This window comes from Saimiri boliviensis, chromosome X, assembly GCF_048565385.1.
Source record: "Saimiri boliviensis isolate mSaiBol1 chromosome X, mSaiBol1.pri, whole genome shotgun sequence".
NCBI lineage: Eukaryota > Metazoa > Chordata > Mammalia > Primates > Cebidae > Saimiri > Saimiri boliviensis.
This window is the reverse complement of record NC_133470.1, coordinates 11,620,051-11,642,882: the sequence shown is the minus strand read 5'-3', so window position 1 is coordinate 11,642,882 and position 22,832 is coordinate 11,620,051. Positions and strand designations below refer to the sequence as shown.

General features: G+C 34.3%; 1 protein-coding gene across 2 annotated transcripts in view; it reads left to right on the top strand.

The window, feature by feature from the left end:
- The window catches only part of FANCB (FA complementation group B), a 41,164-nt gene that overhangs the window by 2,714 nt on the left and 15,618 nt on the right, over positions 1 to 22,832 (top strand). For both annotated transcript variants that reach the window (XM_074391593.1, XM_074391592.1), the window contains exons 2-6: positions 5,185 to 6,205; positions 11,316 to 11,468; positions 12,670 to 12,762; positions 17,463 to 17,591; positions 19,950 to 20,116. In XM_074391593.1, coding sequence (XP_074247694.1) covers positions 5,273 to 6,205; positions 11,316 to 11,468; positions 12,670 to 12,762; positions 17,463 to 17,591; positions 19,950 to 20,116 — 1,475 coding nt within the window. In that variant the 5' untranslated portion in view covers positions 5,185 to 5,272. The remainder of the gene's footprint in view (positions 1 to 5,184; positions 6,206 to 11,315; positions 11,469 to 12,669; positions 12,763 to 17,462; positions 17,592 to 19,949; positions 20,117 to 22,832) is intronic.

Below are 22,832 nucleotides of genomic sequence, written 5' to 3'. Positions count from 1 at the left end.
ATGGGGTTTCACCATGTTGGCCAGGATGGTCTCAATCCCTTGACCTCATGATCCGTCAGCCCTGGACTCCCAAAATGCTGGGATTACAGGCATCAGCCACCACGCCCGGCCCTGCAGCTGCTGTTATAATGTTAATAAGTAAAACTTCAAATAGCTTATAGGCTAGAATAGTAAACCTCGTGCCCTGATAATCAGGATTTAAATAATGAGGCTTTGCTTATAATTGGACTAATAACCTCTAAATTAAACCTTAGTTTGATTGGTTTCCAGATATGTTTCTGTCTTTTAAAAAATGCTAGTTATTTCATTGCCTGCAGGTTTTATGAGCATATGCCAAGAACTTTTAAAATAGATGTTACAGCAGCAATACCTACTATCTACTCGGTTAGCAGTTACACTTCAATAAAGCTGAGAAAAAAGTTAAATTCATTTTAGCAATGAATTTAATTTTAATGATTGAGTAGTAATTAGATCTAATTAATAAATAGCAAACACATTAAAAACAAAAGAGATTGAAAACATGTTGCATCAGTATAAAATATAGTGGGTATGCACATATATGCAAATTCAATAAGTCTTGCAAAAACTTTTCACTCAGTAGTCATTTACGTTTTTTAATCTGTTTGATTTCATGAAAATAAGTTTGCTTTTTGCCTGGAGATCACATTAAAAGCAGGTTGAATTAGGATTATAAAAGAGTTTTGAATGCCATGCTAAGCTTCATAGCAATGGTTCTCAAGCTTGTTTTCTTTACAACATTTCAATGCACAGTGTTTAGCATCTATTTTTCTAGGTAGTACTTCAAGAGTCACAGGTCTATTGAGAAGGGCAAGGGGCATGCAGGCTTTTGGATTAGGGGATGGGCAGTGACAGGATCAAGTGTGTGTTGGTGGAGAGAGAGATGAGAATAAGGAAGACTAATAAAGCTTTTACCTCAGCCTGAAAGATCACAGCCTGAACTGTAGTGGCAACTGGAGTAGAAAGTTGGAAGGTAGATATTTCTAACTTAGGGAACTTGATGATGACATTTAAAGAGCAAAATGTAAAGGGCCTAATTTTCCTAAATTCTGACCATTTTACAATCAAATTTTCCTTACTCCTTTCACATTTAAGTTATTGGTAAGTGAACCAGAGCATTGCACTGATTAAACATTAGTTGTGATATTTAACATTAAAATAATGAAATTTGTACAGAGGTGATTTTAATTTGTTTTTGATATTAAGAAATCTGAAAAACTTTGAATAGGTAGTAAAAGATGGTGAATTCTTAGAGCTTTACCTCAGCATGTGTAATTTTAATCTTTTCCTTTCCAGAAATCTAGGATACCTGACACTGGACCTTTGGGAAATACATCATTATTCATACATTTTGATGGAATATAACTAATATGTTTATTTTCTCTAAATTATAGTTTCATAAGTAAAAGCCACAGGTTTGATTTACCTACCCTATCTTCTTTACTGATGAAGCTGAAACTACTTTGTGATAACTGTTGTCCCAGATCTTTGTGTTAATTACCTGACAAAAAACAGTACACCAGTGACTTCTTTTTTTTCTTCTTTATCTGTTTTTATTGACACATTTTAATTGTATATATCTAGAGAGTACAATTTGATGTTTTGATGTTTTGATATATACATACATTGTATAATTGTCAAGTCAGGGTATTTAGTATATCCTTCCCTCATGAATGTATCCTTTCCTCCTAGTAAGAACATTAAAAATCATCTAGTTATTTTGTAATAAGTAATAAATTACACCTAACTATTAACTGTCTTTACCCTACTGTGCAATAGGACACCAGAACATATTCCTCCTATCTAATTGTAACTTCATACGCTTTTACCAACCCCTCCCCATTCTCCCATCCTCTCTCCCTGCCCCAGTCTCTGATAACCACTGTTCTACTCTCTGCTTCTATGATAGCAACTCTTTTTTTTAAAAAAAAAATTTAGATTCCAGATATTAGTGAGATCAAGCAGTATTTGTCTTTTTGCGACTGGCTTGTTTCACTTAACATGATGTCTTCTGAGTCTGTCCATGTTGTTGCAGATGACAGGATTTCATTTAGTTTTGTGGCTATATTAATAGTATTCCATACTGTGCATCAACAATTGTTATATACACCAAATTTATTTTTATTTTTTTAATTTGTATTTATTTGTTTATTTTATTTTATTTTTTAATTGCATTTTAGGTTTTGGGGTACATGTGAAGAGCATGCAAGATTGTTGCATAGGTACACACATGGCAGTGTGATTTGCTGCCTTCCTCCCCATCACATATATCTGGCATTTCTCCCCATGCTATCTCCCCAACTCCCCACCCCCCGCTGTCCCTCCCCATTTCCCCCTGACAGACCCCAGTGTGTGATGCTCCCCTCCCTGTGTCCATGTGTTCTCATTGTTCAACACCCACCTATGAGTGAGAACATGTGATATACACCAAATTTTTTAATCCATTGATTCATTGTTGGACACTTGGGTAGAGTCCATATTTTGGCTGTTGTAAATAGTGCTGAATAAACATGGGAGTGCAGACATCTCTTTGATGCTGATTGTATTCCTTTGGATATAGACCCAGTAGTGGGATTTCTGAATCATATGGTAGTTCTCTTTTTTAATTTTTTGAAGAATTTCCATATTGTTTTCCATAGTGGCTATACTGATTTACATTCCTACCAGCAGTGTGTAAGTGTTCCTTTTTATCCACATGCTTGTCAACTTTTGTTATCCTTTGTCTTTTTAATAATAGCCACCCTAACTGGAATTAGGTAGTATCTCATTGTGGTTTTTTTGATTTGTATCTCCCTGATGATGAGTGATACTGAGCATTTTTTTTTTTTTGTATACCTGTTGGCCATTTTCGTGTATTCATTTGAAATATGTCTATTAAGTTATTTTGTCCATTTTAAAAATTGGGATATTGCTGTTCTTTATATATTCTGATATTAAGCCCCTATCAGATGTATAGTTTGCAAATGTTTTCTTACATTTTGTAGGTCGTCTCTTTACTTTTTTTTTTTTTGCTGTGTAAAGCTTTTCAATTTGATGTAATCTCATTTGCCTCTTTTTGCTTTTGTTGGCTGTGATTTTGAGATCTTATTTAAAAAATCCTTGCCCAGTCCAATGTCATTGTGTTTACACTATGTTTTGTTCTGGTAGTGTAATAATTTCAGGTATACATTGAAGTCTTTAATCCATTTTGAGTTAATTTTTTTATATGGTGAGAGGTAGGAGTCTGGTCTCTGCGAGTGGATATCCAAGTTCCCAGTACCACCATTTATTGAACAGACTGTCTTTTCCCCAGTGTGTGGTTCTTGGCACCTTTGTCAAAAATTAGTTGGTCATAGGTGCATGATTTTATTTATGGTCCCTCCATTGTGTTCCATTAGTCCATGTGTCTGTTTTTATGTCAGTACCATGCTTTCTCAGTTACTATAGCTTTGTAGTATGTTTTGAAATCAGGTGATGTGATGCTTTTAGGTTTGTTCTTTTTGCTCAGTATTGTTTTGGCTATTAGGGGTCTTTCTTGGCCCCATTTGAATTTGGATGATAGGGTATTTTGTTAAAAATATGATATTTTGCTAGACATTGCACTAAGTCTATAGATTGCTTTGGGTAGTATGGCCATTTTAACAATATTACTTCTACCAATCCATGAGCATGGGATCTTTCCATTAATTTGTGTCATCTTAATTTTTTTCATCAGTGTGTTATAGTTTTCAGTGTAGAGATCATTGACTTTTTTTGTTAACTTTATTTCTAGTTATCTTATTTTTTTTGTAGCTGTTGTAAATTGAATTATTTTCTTGATTTCTTTTTCAGATAGTTCACTTATTAGCATATAGAAATGCTGCTGATTTTTGTGCATGGATTTTGTATCCTGTGACTTTACTGAATTTATTAGTTCTAACAATTTTTCGGTGGAGTCTTTAGGGTTTTCTCTGTATAAGATTATGTCATCTGCAAACAAGGACAGTTTTACATCTCCTTTCCAATTTGAATGCCTTTTCTTTCTTTCTCTTGCTTAATTGCTTTGGCTACGATTTCTTGTATGCAGTATATCTTAAACTGAATAAAGAGAGATCAACAAATTTTTTATATGTGTGTTCAATATTGAGGATGTTCTTTTGTCCTTTATTTTACTAATTCTCTCAGTTTCCTTTCTTACAATGAGTTTTTTCAGAATAAGGGAATGCATGCTAGGACAAAGTGGTGGTTAAAAGTGAAGACTCAGGAGTCAGAAGGCTCCTTTTCCAAACTAGTACCATTGCTGATTATTATTAACTGTGGATTACTGTTCTAACCTTGGAAAGTTTTCTTACCTTCTTTAAAATAAGGCTTTCTTGCTTAAAAGGTGGAATAATAATAGTACTTCTTTTAAGAGAATAGTTGTTAGAATTGAAGAATGCATGTATTGTACCTGCTATATAATAAGCTTGAATGATAGCTATTATTAATTATTGTGTTCATTATAATAAGTTGTGTTAGTCCTCAATTTTTTTTCCTAGTTTGAATAAGAATAGTGACTTTCTTGGGTCATACAAATGCATACAATGCATTGCCTTTGTAAAGTAAGATTTATTTGTATTTCTCCTATGGAGAGTTTTTAAAGCTTTGTTATAGCATCTCCTATCTTTATTCCTGGGGTTTCTTTTTTGTCATGGAGCCTATACAGGTTCCCGTTTCTAGGAAACAGAAGCCCAAGTGCCTGGACTGTGGGAGAAGCATAATTCAAAATCACTGTATTTGGAGAGACTGAGTTGCAAGACAAGTAACCACTAATTGAATTGTCATTCTAAAGGGGCTAAGGCAGAGAGTGGGAAACCACATTAGAGTTGTTAGGTTTGAAACAAAGAAGTACAATCCTTAAGCAATTTTCTGAGCCAGAACGAATATCTGAAGTCACTTTTAATAGAGCATTTAACGCTTCAAATATATGCTGTTAATACATTCAGTTATTTTTTTTCATATGGTTATTTGTATTCCTAGCAAACTTTTTAAAGGGGTCTACAGAAATAGACACCCCTTTATGTTAAGCATGATATTGTCGAAATAGTATAAAAAGCTTAAAATGTTTACTTAATAAAATTAGTTACCTATGTTGTAGTTCTCTAACAGAAACATGAGTTTTCTCAACTCTTCCTACTTCATGGCAGTTTTTCCTCATTTCTTTTTTAGGTTTAGAAACATCAACTGGAATCAATTTGCATTTGAAAATTAGATCAACACAAAGACTTGATATTGTGGAATCACTAGCAAACAAGCAATGTCATCTAATGAACAAGAAAGGCTCTTGTGTTATAATGGGGAAGTCCTTGTTTTCCAGTTGTCTAACGGAAATTTTGCAGATAAAGAGCCTACAAAAACACCCATATTACATGTCAGAAGAATGGTATTTGACAGAGGAACAAAAGTATTTGTTCAGAAGTCCACTGGATTTTTTACCATGAAGGAAGAAAACTCTCATTTAAAAATCATGTGTTGTGACTATGTGTCAGATTTCAGAACTGGAATTAAATTCCCTTACATTGTGATACAAAACAGTAAAAAGAATAATGTTTTTGAATACTTTTTATTAATTCTTCACAGTACCAATAAATTTGAAATGCGTTTGAGTTTTAAACTAGGCTATGAGATTAAGGACAGCCTAAGGGTCCTTAATGGCCCTTTAATTTTGTGGAGGCATGTCAAAACATTCCTCTTTATCTCTTCTCAAACTAGCAAAGTTATTAGTGTGTTAGGTAACCTTTCCTCTATTCAGTGGGCAGGGGAGATTAAAAATTTAGGTATAGTTTTATTGGGACTAAAAGAATGTTATTTATCCGAGGAAGAATGTACTCAGGAGCCTTCAAAATCAGATTATGCAATTTGGAATACCAAATTTTGTATATATTCTCTTGAAAGTCAAGAAGTAATAAGTGATACATACATTATTCCTCCTGCTTATAGCAGTGTGGTGACTTGTATACATATCTGTGCAAGTGAGATCATCAACAACCAGTTAAGAATATCTCTCATCGCCCTTACTCGAAAGAATCAGCTGATTTCATTTCAGAATGGAACTCCTAAAAGTGTGTGCCAGCTTCCATTTGGAGATCCTTGTGCAGTTCAACTTATGGATTCAGGTGGAGGAAACCTCTTTTTCATTGTATCCTTTAGGTCCAATAATGCTTGTGCTGTATGGAGAGAGAACTTTCAGGTATAATACTTATTGCCATAATAATTCCATTGGTGGTCTCAGATGTTTGAAACATTTCTATACTTCATAGAGTTCCTTCTGGAGTCTTATTATCTAAGTCAATTTTCAGTTCTATACTTGATGTATATTACATTGTTCTTTTTTCTTAAAGTTGATATGATGGTGTTTTTTTCATCTTGCCATTTTGAGTCATAAAGCCTTTGAGTTGTTTGGAAATATGTAAATACATATGTAACTATAATTATGTATTTATTTGTCTTTGGGTATAACTTTCTAATTTTTATTAATATGATAGTAGATATGTAATTTTACTTAGAATAAGATTATTAGTGATTTGACTAGATAAATAAGCCTTCCTGGAAAATTCAAATTGATTTTTCAACATTCATTCATTCATTCATTCATTCATTCATTCATTTGAAACAGGATCTCACTCTGTCACCCAGGTTGGAGAGCAGTGGTGTGATCTCAGTTCACTACAGCCTCTGCCTTCCAGGTTCAAGCAATTCCCTTGCCTCAGCCTACCAAGTAACTGGGATTACAGGCATGTGCCACCACGCCTGGCTAATTTTTGTATTTTTAGTAGAGATGGGGTTTCACCATGTTGGCCAGGTTGATCTCTAACTCCTGGCCTCAAGTTATCCACCTGCCTCGGCCTCCCAAAGTGCTGGGATCACAGGCCTGAGCCACCATGCCCGGCCAACTTTTTAAACATTAATAATTATGTATTTAAATTTACTTCTTGTCTCTGATTTATTTCTGAAAGTGAAATATAGAAAAATTCCTTGAAATCTATTACTGTTTCTGGAGAGACAAATAATTTGTTCTCCAGAGACAAGTGGTAAGCATTACTTTTTCTAAAAACTTACCCACAGATTTTTATTATGTTATCTTTTGAAATGCAGAACTGACTTTTCAGCAAGTATTCACTTTTAATGTAAGGTTTGGAAATTGCTCTAAAATATTCAATAGTATTGAGTGTTAAATAACAGGTAAAAAAGCGCAGAAAATCAGTAAGAAATTAGAGGTTTGTAACTGGGTGTCTCTACCAATAATATTTCTCTGATTCTGTTTTTTTGGGTAATGTTACATCCTCCTGGCTTAAAATGTATTCAGTTATGTGATTTGAAGTGTTTATGAATTAAGATAAATCATCAGTGCTAGTTAGAAATGTCTCTTCCAAAACTAGTACACTATACAATTTTTAGTTTTTGTGCTACTTGGGAGAAAAAAGCAGATATTGCCTTATTTTGTGTGCCCTGTCCATTTAATTAGAAGCTTTATATGGAATATTGTTAAATGTTTTAGAAAGTTTGAAATTCATTTTTAAATGTGAATCGTTATGGTTTATGTGTTGGGGGAAGGAGTGTTAAGTTAGAATTGTGAATCTGTCTTTGCCTTACCAAGTACTTTTATATTAATAGGAATTATTTTGAATCTCTATAATACATATTTATCCTCTATAATACATAGAGAACACAAAAGGAAAATAATTTGAAAGCTATCCTATTTTATTTTGAAAAGCAGTCTTTTAAAATCACATTATACATTTATTTGACAGTTATTTGGAATTGTCTTTCTGTCTTTTTTCCTTTAAAGAAATGGTAGGGGAAAAACGTCTGGTGTGCCCTATAGTCTTTTTACTGTGGTTAAGGTAATATAATAGAAAGAACACACTTAACCTGGGTTTGAATCCTAACTGAGCCAGTAAGTGTACTGGTGCTACCTTAAGGAATGTAATTCTTGTGAACCCATTTTCCTCTTTTATGAAATTTGGGATCATCCTGACTCAGAGGGGAGAGTTAAGTCTAATAACATTGTAAAGTATCTTGCACAGAACTTGGCACACAGGAGGAACTCAGTAAGTAGTAGCTATTACTATGTTAGACAAAGGGCAGGGCTGTCATCAGTTACTTGTTCCTACTCAGGATCCCCTGTTCACCTAGATAAGGTAAAAACAATTCCTTTATATGTCATTTATTGCAGTCCTCACTCACTTGAAGTGGGTCCCCTCCTTGGACCCTGGAAAGCTCTGCCACTAACATGTTACCCGAGGCAGGAGACTACATTATTACCTGTAGGTGGACCTATAACTGCTGCTTCCCTGACCTGAAGTTGTGTTCTAGGGCACTCTCTCTACAGTGTGCCACCATCTTTTCCACACATTACTTACCTCAGTCCCTACTGACTTACCCCCTACGTTGCTTCTTGAGGAATTCTGTACTTCTAACCTGCTCTCAAATGCCCTGTTTTAAAAGCTCTGGAATTACACCCTGATATCTACAAGTGCTTTGAAGTTGCCTCTAACCTTGCCACTTTGGGCATATTCAGATCCTGCTTCTATCTTGATGTTACATTTATACTCAGCTTCTTAAAAAAAAAGAAATATAGTTTAAGATAAAGTATTCAATTAATTTAAGAACAGAAACAAGGCTGGGCATGATGGCTCACACCTGTAATCCCAGCACTTGAGGCAGCTGAGGCAGGCGGATCACTTGAGGCCAGGAGTTCAAGACCAGCTTGGCCAACTAACATGGTACACGCCTGTAGTCCTAGCTACTCAGGAAGCTGAGGCATGAAAATCTCTTGAACTTGGGAGGTGGAGATTGCAGTGAGCTGAGATCACCCCGCTATACTCCAGCTTGGTCCACAGAGTGAGATCTGTTTCAAAATAATAATAATAATAATAATAATAATAATAATAATAAATTTAAAAAACAAATAAAAGCTAAGAATCTAGAAATAAAGTGGGAGTAGAAATAATTATGCCAAAAAAAAAAAAAAAAAAAAACCCCTAGGTTAAGAGAAGTAATTACATTTGAACAATTACATTTAGTTTTAGCAGTTAAGACAAAAAAGTAAATATGGTGGGTTTTACAACTGAATGGAACATACTATAAGGTAAAATTTTTTTCTAACATTTAAGTTCTGAGAATTTACCATTTGTGGTATTTTGTAAAAGATGTTGAGTAGTAAGTTGAATACCTTATTAAATAATATGGTGGGTCTTTGATAGCAGTTTTCCCCCCAAATAGCAATAGAACCAGTCTGTTTTTGGGTAGGCTGTGGATTTATCCATCCACCTATCCTTTAACCACCTCATTCCAAGAAGGAATTTAGACAGCTTACAAAGATAGGTGAACTATAAACAAGCATAAATTAAATAATGAAAATCAAGGTTAGTGTGTTCCCAGATTAACACTTGATAAAAGCCCAAGGTGTGATGTTTAATGTGGTTATAGGACTTGAAACAGAGCTGAATCTAGAGGAATACATGATTAGCTTTTTTCTTCTTAGGATTTCTCTCTTGAGTAGAAATTTTCTCTGTAAGTTTCGGTAAGAATCTATGTGGCAGGCATTTCAAAATTGAGGTCATTGGCTGGGTGTGTTGGCCCACGTTTGTAATCTCAGTGCTTTGGGAGGCCAATGTAGGAAAATTGCTTAAGGCCTGGAGTTTGACACCAGTCTGGGCAACATAGTGAGACCCCCATGTGTACAAAAAATTAGAAAATTAGCTGGGCATAGTGGCATATGCCTGTAGTCCCAACTGCTTTGGAGGTTGAGGTGAAAGGATTGCTAGAGCCCAGGAGTTCAAGGCTGTAGTGATCTGTTATAATGCCGCTGCACTCCAACTTGGGTGACAGAATGGGACCCTGTCTCAAAAAAATCCATCTGTCAATAAAATTGAGGTAATTATCAGATATACCTGAAGCATAGCTATTGGTATGTTGTCGATAGAGCTTAATGTGTTCTGGTGCTGTGCTGTCTAATATGGTAGCCACTATCCAGATGTAGTTATACAACATTTGAAATGTGGCTAGTCAGAATTAAAATGTGTTATAAATGTCAAACATCAAATTTCAAAGATTTAATAGAAATGGTAACATCTCTCAATTTTTAAATGATTACATTGAATTGAAATGACAATATTTTAGATATGTTTTGTTAAATATATTAAAATTTCATCTTTTTGTTGCTACCAGAAAATTTAAAATTACATGCCTTATATTTGGGGCTCACTTACCATTCTACTGGATGGCACTATTCTACAGCTATAGATTGCAAATATGTGTGTGCACACATGCATGCATAGTTCTGTGCTGTTTGCATGCCAAACACATTCTTATTACTAATGTCTCTTCCCATAGTCCATTATATACCATGATACTTGTGGGAGAAAGGGAGGATATGGCTTTACAAATAAGCTGTTTCTCTGCACAAGTGAATAATCAACTTTGGAAATTAGCCTTATAGGGCAAGGTTGATATTTGGGCATCTGGATAATGTATCCGCTCCTGGAATTCTGAGTCGGGGTTTTAGCTCTTTTGTCTCAGGGAGAAGGGAAATTTGATTCTCATGGTGTTAGTTTTCCTTGAAACCAATCTTGAGGCTTTCACCTATATGTACCTTTTAAGAAGTTGTCCTCTATTTTAAATCTGAGGTCTCAGGTTCTGATATAAACTGATCAAATCATTCCATGAAGCTAGGATGGTTCTTGCTGTCCCACTCTTAGGACCCCTCACCTTTGTACCCGATACTAGCTACATTCCCCTCCACACTCACACCAGGGTTTAACGTTTTAAGATCTTCTGGACTCTATTATAGGTTATTTTGCATTAAGAGCTCTTAAGGTGTCTTTTAGTACTATCTGGTTAGCTAATGTAACTGAATTCCTTGAGTAATTTGATCACAAATATATATCCACTAAGACTTACGGGAATTAAATTAGCTGTGCGAAAGAATCTTCATTAAAGTTTGACGCATGATAAATGTTAGAATTTCCAAAAGATTTAGTCATGAAATGTATTAGAATGTATAAATAGATTACAATTAAATTTTAAATATAGAAATCAAGAACCTGACAGTCCCTGGACAAACATGAATAAAATCTTAAATCTAAGTACCTTGCTATTTATAAAGTTGTTACAACTCCTTATATTTTCTCATCCCCTAACATCTTTATTTTATTTTAGTTTTTACTATTTTCATTACCCATTTATAAGATTGAATTTTACAAATTACAACTCCATGAAACAAAAAGACTTAATTTGTTTATTTCACATTTGATTTTTTCTTGTCTATTCCTCCTATAATAATCCTTTTCTTTTAGGTTGCTGCTAAGTGGGAAAAAGTTAGCTTGGTATTGATAGATGACTTTATTGGAAGTGGAACTGAACAAGTACTCCTACTTTTCAAGGACGCCTTGAACTCAGATTACCTGACTTCATTTAAAATAACAGATCTTAGAAACATAAACTATTCGGTAAATTCTATTTACTTATTATATGTTATTTTAAGAACCATTTTAGAAAATTTAAGTGCTCAAAAGCTTTGACCTACCATTTAAATATTGGTTATTTTACACTTAAAGTAAAATTTTGAACTTTAAAAATATATAGATTGAAACTTTTAAATATATACATTGAATCTTTTTTCAAATGTTATACAAATTGACCATGCTTTTGGTATAAATTTGAATTATAGTATATCTGGTACTCACTTAAGTGATGGTTATACTGTAAATTAACTTAATTGTTGCTTGTGAAAATCACATTTTGTACAAATAAATATAATATTGGATTAAATAAGGAATAAAATAAAGGAAAACTGCTTTAGTAAAGGAAGTAACAGCTCACAATATCTTGAGATCTTGGACATAAGGGAAATTATGACCTTGAAGTTTTTAGATCAATATGAAATCTCTCTAAGCCTCAGGTTTTGCATTTGTAAAATGAGCATAATTTTTATTTTCTCCAGTTATGGGATTTTAGGATTTTATAAAAAGCCAGTGAGAACCCAGGAATTCAAGGCTGCAGTGAGCTATGGTTATTTTGTTGCACTTCAACCTGGGTGATGGAGCAAGACACTGTCTCTTAATTAAATAAATGGGAAAATGTTTACTCTTTAAAATGAAAGCTAATCAGCTGATACTGTGTAAAGCAGTATATAAATGTTAGGTGATAGTAGTAGGAATCATAATACTTTCTGTCTAGTTACAAGAAGATGATGGGGAAAATATATAGTTTGCCTTTTTTTTTTTTTGATGGCGTCTCACTCTGTGGCACCCAGGCTGGAGTGCAGTGGTGCGATTTGTCTGCTCACTGCAACCTCTGCCTCCTGGGTTCAAGCGATTCTCCTGCCTCAGCCTCTCAAGGAGCTGGGATTACAGGCCCCTGCCATCACGCTTGGCTAATTTTTTGTATTTTTAGTACAGATGGGGTTTCCCCATGTTGGTCAGGCTGGTCTTGAACTCCTGACCTCAGGTGATCTACCTGCCTTGGCCTCCCAAAGTGCTGGGATTACAGATGTGAGCCACTGCATCTAGCCTGTAGTTTACCTTTTATAGAATAGTGTGTAACATAGGAAACTGTTCTGACTGGATATACTTTAATTGTATTTTGGTAATTTTATGAATTTTCAATTATTTCAAAATTTTAGTTTTAGTGCATTTATTTATTTATTAGAGTGAACCATCGGATTGCAATGAAGATGACATATCTGAAGACGAACAAGATAATCGTTACTTGGTGGTTCCACCTCTGGAAGCAGGACTGAAAGTTAGTGTCTGTTTGCTTTTTGCTTTTGCTTTTTGATTAGTGCTATTCTAAATGAAGGAAAGAACATTGAAAGAAAGGTTCTTAAAGTTTAAGCAACTTGGTGCTTGGGGAAGAATGGTATTTCAAAGGATCTTTATCTTTTTGGTACCTCTGTATAAACTGTTATGTATGATATTACTTATAAATGTATCATCTAAAAATGATAACTTTTTATAGTGAGACTATTTAGATTTGATAAGTCTCATGGGGGAAAATAGAAGAAACTCACTTTTGAAAACACATTCTTTCAGGGATCAGTATGCCACAGTATCTTTTTTAGAGTAGCAATGAATATGATAAATCGTAATACATTCCAGACATGAACAGTTTACTCTCATGTTTTTCATAAAAAGCTCCCTTAAATAGTTTTTTTTTTTCTTAATGTACCAAAGTAATGCACATTCCCTGTAAAATACTAAGGCTATGCAAAGAAATGTCAAAACAAAACAAAACAACCTAATGATTGTCTGTGATTCCACTACTTCAAAATAACCAGTTTCAACACTTTGGCATGTATATTTTTGAAGATTTTAAAATGAATATATGCAAATATACACAGAAATGTGATTATAAGATGTATGTTCTTTTGTAAGCTGTTTTTTTTTTGTTTATAATATTTAAAAATATGCAGAAATTTTCCAAGATTACAGTGATTATCTCTGTATCCCCACATACATTCAACTCTTGTTACTTTTAAAAATCTTAGCCTCATTTGTTTGTGTTTGTGTGTATGTGTATGTACATTTTTGTCAAACCATTTAAAAGTTGCAAATGTTATAAAACTTCACTCTTAGGTATTTTAGCAGGAATTTTCTAAAAATAAGGATATTCTCCTTATGTAACTATAATACCATTAACAATGTTAGAAAATTGTTAATTATCCCTTAATCTTGTTTGCTATCTTGTCCATATTCAAATGTATTTAGTTGTCACAAAATTGTTTTTATAGCTGTTTTTTTCCAGGATCCAATCAATCAAAGTTTACATTTGCATTTGATTATATCTCTTACTGGTCTTTTTATCTAGAATAATTTCCCCTCCCCACTTTAAAAAATTACACTGAAGAGGGGGCCATGCTAATTGTATCCTCTCTTTTGGATTTGTCTCACTTCTTGCTGTATTTTTTTTTTCCTCTTTACCTAGGGTTGGAAAACTTTTTCTGGAAAGGGCCAGGTGGCAAATATTTATACTTTGCAGGTTGTTTTAAAATTATTTTGCAACTATTTCATTATTAGAGTGAGTTAACTTTAATAAATGCTTGTTGAACACATATTAGACATGAATGTGAACAGTAGATAAATAAAACATCATAACAGATATAGAACCATGAAAGAAGACTTTGATCTGTTTAAAATTTTTGCACCCTTAACAAAGTAAAAGGAATAAAAAGACAAATTATGAAAAAAGAAATTGTAATGCATGATGACATATTGATTTTCTTAATATAAATGTGCATTCTTATATTGTATTGTTGTGAATGTATAGTGGCCCAACCTTTTCAGAGGAAAAGTTATTATAGTTATTTAAATATAAATTATTTATATCTTTTTACTCTTGCAGTTTCACTTCTAGAAATCTCTTCTAAGGATGGAGATGATTGTTCAAAAATGTTTATGTAGTATTTATAAACTACAGTACTGGTACAAATCTAAATATATATCATTAGGAGTATGATAAGAAAATTGTGATATGTCTGAACCATGGAATACTATGGAGCTGTCAAAAAGAATAACGTATATTTTTATGCTGATTTAGAAATGATGCCAAAGTACTTTATGAAAGCATGATGTTATGAAAGGTTTAATTTATGAAGCAGGATCAACTCTCCTGATTAAAACTGAAAATGATAGATGAAGTCTCCTTTAAAGACCTTCTTAGAAGCTTCAAAAGCTGACACTATAGGAATAAATTATCAAATCAAACTTTCAAAGCTGGAACCCAGAGAGATAAGCAGAACACTGATGCTACTTTTGCCCTGAGAGCATGTGTATTAAACTTAAATTGGTGGTGCCCCAGGCATCTGACAAAAACAAACAGAAAATCTTCTCTGGAAACATACATTCATTCTAGCCCTCATAAATCTCACAAGTAATTTTTCAAAGAAAATGAGCTGTCCACAGAATAAGCACATAAACAAGGCATCATGAGTAATTATTCACATAAAATAACCAAACAGCATCTCTTTCAAGCAAAAACACACTGAAATAAAAAAAAAAAACTCAATAGGTGACTTTAACAGTTAACTCAAAAAGATGCAAGAGATACAGAGCAAATTAGTGAACCAGAATATATGAGAAAAATCCAGAATGTAGCACAGAGTCAAAGACAATATGAAAGGCTTTAAACAACGTTAAGGGAAGGAAAGGAGGAATGGAGGTGGTAGATTAAGAGATAGTTGAATATCCATTTTGTTTCAAGTATCCACATGTTAACAGTAACTTTCAATGTATATAATAAAGTTCTAAATGCTGGAAGGCCTTGTAGAGATGAGCAAGTCTACCTTCTCACCATTTTGCACATGATGTAACAAATAGCCAGAAAGGTTAAGTGACTTGCAGAGCTAGACCTAGAGTCCATTTCACTGTTCTTTCTCCATTTGTGTTCCAGTCCGTTACTGGAAGGGGAAATGAAGAGACCAGGACCTCACAGGAACTTGTACGCATGTACACAGATGTTCATAGCAACATTTTCTGTAACACTGCACAACTGAGCATGACCCAAATACCCATCAACAGGAGAATGGAGAAGTAAATAGTGGTAGTCGTATGATGGAATACTGTAGAGCAATGGAAGGAATGAACTACAGCTACTAGTGACAACATGGGCAACTCTAAAACCTGATACATGCAGAACAATTCCATTTATAAAAGTTTCAGAAACAAAACACACAAAAAATTTACAGTATTCCTTAAGAATTCATGCAAAGGTGGTAAAATTATGAAGACAGGCCTATCTTAAAAGGCCAAATAGTATTGACTCCAGGGGAAAAAGGGCAATTGTGATTGTGGAAGGCCCCTGGGCAGCTCCTGGGGTGCTACTTTTTGATTTGGGTGGAGTTCCGTGGCTGTCGGCCTCATTATTAGTCTGTAAAATGTTATTTTGTACTGTACATTCTTCTGCATGTATGATAGAGATCACAATAAAGAAGAAAAATGCAAGGTTCAGTGTCATGCAGTATAATATAATATACTCCTGTATTTGGTTTTGGGTGGATTTTTGTTTGTGCAGAGGAAAAAGCATTCCTTAAGATGCACATGGAAAAGCTCTCGAAGGGTATACAATCTATTGGTTGTGCAAATGGCATTTGAGCATCCAGGAAGAGAAGGTGAGGTGTACATTCACATCGTTTAAATTTCTTACCATGTGTCTAATTTATTTTTGTAGCTTTATAGCAAAACTTTACAACCAAGATTATTTAACTGCTCTACTAAATCACTATATTGTCCTGGAGTAAGGGACCTGTTAAGGAGGAAGGAAGAGTGAACACTGATAATTTTTTAGAGTGCAGTTCAACCTGCCAACATATAGTTTTTTCGTCTACTCCTCACCCCTCCGGTAGCTCAGTTGTGGCTACGTACCTTTGATGGGTACATCTGCCTCCCCGCAAATAACAAATTACTGAGCGAAAGAGTGATGGAGTGAGAATTATGTCCAGCCCACAGAACTAGGTAAACATAAAAAGTTTTAAAATATTAGCTAGACACTTTACATACTTTGTGCAATAGGTAAGACAGAAGAATAATTCAGTCTTTACTCTCCAATTTCTATTCATTGATTAAAAGAAAAAGAATTTACCTGCCTTGAAATTGTAATTTAAAAGAAAAGAATCCCAAAAAGTGATGCATTTTGTTTTTTAAATGTGGAAAATTATGTTTTATTAAAAGCCAGATTAATACTTACAGTCTCAGATATCCACCTGAACTGAAACAACTTCTGTCAGTTCATTGACATGACTCTTTAAATTTTCAGTAGCAAAATATATTCTGTGAACTTTTCATCCTTAGTGCTGAAATCTATTTATCTGGTATCATAAAAGGATTGGATTGCTGTATGCCCAGTTCAGAGCCAAATTGTTATTTTTTTCAGTAGTTTTCAGTAGAGTTGACTCTAGCACTGAGTTTGTTAACACAAAAATATACATAACAGTTTGGGGGCTATTTATTTTACAATTTTGCTATAAAGGTTACATGAACAGAAAATTTCAAACAGTATCAAATTAAAAGTGATAATTTCTATTCATTATGATGTCTTTGCTTATGTGGATGCCTTGTTTTTGAAGTAGAAATTATTTCAACAAGGAAAACAGTTATTTATATTAGGTGGGTATATTGGTAGGCCTTGAGTTTTATTCACATTGATTCAAAGTTACTTAATAACTCACTCGTGAAACATGCTATTATATTGCCACTCTCTCAATTTGATATATAAACTCTATGTTGCAGTTATTTTCTATATTTTCCTTTGAAAGAATGTACATTTTTTGAGCTTAGAGACTTAAAATCTATAAACACAACAATTTTGCTCTGAGAAGCATTCTACTTTCTATAGAAAAATGAATTGATAAGCACATTTGGAGAAAGTGCTTCCTGAATTAATGGTATGTCCGGTTTCATTTGAAATCATGTTTCTTGCAACTGTTTTTTTTTCTTTCCACTTTACAGGTTGGTTTTTCTTCTTTATGGGAATTACAGCAGCATCTCTTGCTTAAGGAAAAAATTATTTCAAAATCTTACGAAGCTTTAATAAACCTGGTTCAAGGAAAAGATGATAATACATCAAGTGCAAAGGAGGTAAAAGTAATCACATGACCATTTTTATAATTTTATGAATTGAAAATCTGTAAGCTATTGAAGAGTTATTTAAATTAAAATATTAGAATACATTAGAAAATGCTGCTCAGTCGATCAAGAAAAAAAGTAGCAGAGGTTATAATGGTGGACTTCTATGACATTGAAAAAATTTGATTAAGGAGCCAATATTTTATTGGTTTATATGTAATTCTGGAGCATATTAAAATTTCAGTTATCAGGAACCTTGGGGAACAAGTCCTTTTGTTTACAGTAGATTTAACTGTTAAACTTTTTTACTTGTATTATTTGGATAGAAATTACTCATAGATGAATTATATATTTCCTGACTTCTTTTATTTATTTATTTATTTTGGAGATGGAGTCTCATTTGTTGCTCAGGCTGGAGTGCAGTGGTGTGATCTAGGCTCATTGCAACCTCCACCTCCCTGGTTCAAGCAAGTCCCCTGCCTCAGCTTCCCAAGTAGCTGGGATTACAGGCGCACACCACCACTCCTGGCTAATTTTTTTTTTTGCATTTTTGGTAGAGACAGGGTTTCACCATGTTGGTCAGGCTGGTCTAGAACTCCTGACCTTGTGATCTGCCCACCTTGGCCTCCCAAAATGCTGGGATTACAGTCATGAGCCATTGCACCCAGTTTCCTGACTTCTTAAATACAATATACTGAGTATTATTTAACTTTGTATTGGTGATGACATCATTTTTTATTAATATAATGATTGTTATTTTAGTCTGTTGCATTGTTTCTTTCTAAGGATATTTTTTCCCCGAGCAAATGTTCCTACAGTGCTGTGGGTTTTTTTTAGTTCTTCTATCTGCTTTTCATAATTTTAATCTCTTCTTCCTTGTGGCTGACCATCATAAGAACCTCCTCTGGTCCCTTATGTGGTAACTTACACCAGTACATTAATGTAGGAAGTTAGCAAAAACTGCTGAAACTTCATAAAAATAAGACTTATGCACATTAATTTCATACAGAGAAAGACACAGCATAGCAGCACTGTAAGTAAATCAATAAGAGCTGAACTAATGTTGCATTTTATTCCCTCCAGTCACTGCAGTGCCTAGCTCTGACTTCCTTCTGGATTGCGCATTCTTGTCATGACCTATGCTTTGTATTTGTATTTGTGTTTCAGTCTTAGCCATATGAGGGTTTGGGTCCAAAATATTATCTCGTTAATGTAATAAAGCGTAACAGAAACACATTGTGTTGCATTTCTATATTACTGTTCTAATTTCCTGGGAAACCTCATGAAAGTCATTGTTACAATTGTTTCCCCATTTCCTTTCCTCACCTCAATGATTTTGCCAATTTTAGAAAGGGGAACGAATGTTTAGAAATTAATATATTGAAACTACCATGTGCAAGGCCCCATTTTTGGCCTTTTACATTGTTAGTTTTAAAAGCAAACCTGGCAGGTAGTAAAAATTTCCCCAGGTTTCAGATGAATAGCTGCTTCAGAACTCACAGCTACTGGCAGAAGTGTCACATTCCTGGGAACATATTTAGTCTCCTATTGTGTGAATGCCCCTATCTTTTTTCAGTAATTACCACATAGAGAGTCAGTATAGGGTAATAGTTACGGAAGAGCATGGGCTGTGGAACCAGTCTGCTTCAGTTCAAATCCCAGCTCTGCTACTTGCTGACTGTGTGACCCTGGGCAATTTACTTAACTTCCCTGTATCTAATTGTTCTAATCTGTAAAATGTAGATGATAACAATACAGACCTAGGGTACTAGGGTTATTGTGTAAGTTAAATGAGCCTGGTATAAAGTAAACACTCAATAGATGTTATATATGTTATTACTATGATTACTATTATTCTTATTACTACTGTTTCTAATGTTATACATCTGTATGTGTGTGGAAATGAGTATGACTTGGACTTTAAGAGTAAAATTTTAGCAATAAGCTCTAAGTAGTCTAAAGTTAGTTTAATTAGTTTTATCTACACAAAAGTTTATAGTTATAGGCTTAGTGCAAGTCGTTGACAAAATACAGACTGGATTATTTTCAGTATAACTGGGGTACGTATTATCAGATTTTTTTTCAAAATGAACTCCAGGTTTACCTCCCTTTTGGCTCTATGTTGGATATCCTATCTTGCCATACCCCAGTCATGCTACGCTTCTTGATATGAATAGACAGGAAATTATATATGTTTTATACATTTCATTTTAGTAAATTGTGTGTAATCTATAATATGTTATGATTTATTTTTAAATGTTTAGGCCATAAGGCCTGGCCAAAAACACACTTTTTTATTTAAGTTTGCTACACATGGTACGTATTTAATCAGTTATTTAAACGTTTTTTTTTTTTTTTTTTTTTAATAAGGAATGTCTTGTTCCTCTTTGTGGTGAAGAAGAAAATTCTGTCCATATCTTAGATGAAAAATTGTCAGACAGTTTTCAAGATTCAGAACAGCTAGTAGAGAAGATATGGTATCGTGTTATGGATGATAGCTTGGTTGTTGGAGTGAAAACTACATCATCTTTGAAGCTGTAAGTAAATTTCAACATGGAAACACTATCTGATGCTCCAGAACAGTACTGTCCAATAGAAATTAATGTAATCCACATGTGCAATTTTAAATGTCCTAGAGGCCATATTTAAAAATGTAAATAGAAGTAAGAGAAATTAATTTTTTGTTGTTGTTGAAACAGAATCTTGCTCTGTTGCCTAGGATGGATTACAGTAGCATGATCTTGGCTCCCTGGCAACTTCCACTTCCTGGGATCAAGCAATTCTCATGCCACAGCCTCCCCAGTAGCTGGGATTACAGGCACGCACTATCATGCCCAGCTAGTTTTTGTATTTTTAGTGGAGATGAGGTCTTGCCATCAAACTCCTGACTTCAAATGTTCCACCCACCTCGGCCTCTCAAAATGCTGGGACTACAGGCATGAGCCATCACGCCCAGCCCCATATGTTTTATTTAACTCAGTAAGTCCAAAAGATTGTCATTTTAACATGTAATTAGTATAAAAATTATTAATGAGATATTTTGCATTTATTTTTCATACTAAGTTTTTAAAAGTTGGTGTGTATTTTATATGTATAACACATCACAATTCCAACTAGCCACATATCTAAGTGCTTAATAGCCACATGTATCTAATAGCTACTCTCTTGGTTAGCACAGCTCTGGAAGTATCTCTTTTACAAAAATGCACTGAGTTAATAATATGAAGAGGATGAGGTTTATGAAATTAAGATGCTGCAGTCTCAGGGTGGAGATAATCAAATAGCATACAGAACTTTCTAATCAAAACATTTAAAAGTATTAGGGATAGAGACTATTGACCAAAGTGAATAGGTAAAAATTTAGTTAAATAACAAAGTATCTTCCTCTGATAATAGACAATTTTCTCTTTTGGGCTGCTAAAATTATGGATAGAGAAGTAATGTGCATGCCATCTATATTTGCAATCTAACAAAGAGCTTTTTAGCCAAAACAGGCTAAATACAGGCATTACAGTAACTACATTGAATTTGAGCCACAGATATACAAACAGAGAAACCAGGTAGTGCCTTGTAATAGATGATGGCAGTATATTTGAGCAGCTTAACACAGTAAGGGAGCTAGACTACTTATCTAGTGGGTTTGAGATACGGATTTATTCTTTTGTTTCAGCGAATTTCTAAGCTATTTTGGGCTGGTTGATCATCTGGGTTTTTCTTCTCCTTTCTTTAATGTGGTAATCTATATTAATCAATTTTATATTATAAAACCAGTCTTGCATTCTTGTGATAAGCAGTTTGTCACTGGATTTGGTTTGCTCTCCTTTGGTCAAGAATATTTGCATCTATATTCATGAGTGAAATTGGCTTGAAATTTTCTTGAATGATACTTGCCTGGTTTTAGTGTGAAGGCTATACTAGTTTATCAACGAACTGAAGAATATTTCCTTTTTTTCCTGTTCTTTGGAACAGTTTGCATAAATTTGGAATTATTTGCTCTTTGATACTTGGTTTTAGGCGCCTGGAATGCAGTAGGAATCTGGCATTTTCTTAGTAAAGTGACTTTTTTTTTTAAAATTGTATTTTAGGTTTTGGGGTATATGTGAAGAACATACAAGATTGTTGCATAGGTACACACATGGCAGCGTGATTTGCTGCCTTCTTCCCCTTCACCTATATCTGGTATTTCTCCCCATGCTCTCTCTCCCCAACTGCCCGTCCCCCGCTGTCCCTCCCCTATTTCTCCCCTATAGACCCCAGTGTGTAGTGCTCCCCTCCCTGTGTCCATGTGTTCTCATTGTTCAACACCCACCTATGAGTGAGAACATGTGGTGTTCGATTTTCTGTTCTTGTATCAGTTTGCTGAGATTGATGGTTTCCAGATTCATACAAGTCCCTACAAAGAACACGAACTCATCATTTTTTATGGCCGTGTAGTATTGCATGGTGTATATGTACCACATTTTCTTTGTGCAGTCTATCATTGATGGGCATTTGGGTTGGTTCCAGGTCTTTGCTATTGTACATAGATAGGGCTTCAGTGAAAATACGTGTGCATGTGTCTTTATAGTAGAACGATTTATAGTTCTTTGGGTATATACCCAGTAGTGGGATTGCTGGGTCAAATGGAATTTCTATTACTAGATCCTTGAGAAATTGCCACACTGTCTTCCACAATGGCTGAACTAATTTACACTCCCACCAACTGTGTAAAAGTGTTCCTATTTCTCCACATTCTCTGCAGCATCTGTTGTCTCCAGATTTTTTAATGATCGTCATTCTAAGGGGCGTGAGATGATATCTCAGTGTGGTTTTGATTTGCATTTCTCTAATGACCAGTGAATGATGAGCATTTTTTCATGTTTGTTGGCCTCCTGTATATCCTCTTTTGACAAGTGTCCATTCATATTCTTTGCCCGCTTTTGAATGGGGTTGTTTGCTTTTTTCTTGTATATCTGTTTTAGTTCTTTGTAGATTCTGAATATTAGCCCTTTGTCAGATCGGTAGATTGCAAAAATTTTTTCCCATTCTGTTGGTTGCCGATTCACTCTAATGATGGTTTATTTTGCTGTACAGAAGCTCTGAAGTTTAATTAGATCTCATTTGTCTATCCTGGCTTTTATTGCCATTGCTTTTGGTGTTATAGTCATGAAGTCCTTGCTATGCCTGTTTCGTGGATGGTTTTACCTACGTTTTCTTCTAGTGTTTTTATGGTGTTAATGTTTAAATCTTTGATCCATTTGGAGTTAATTTTAG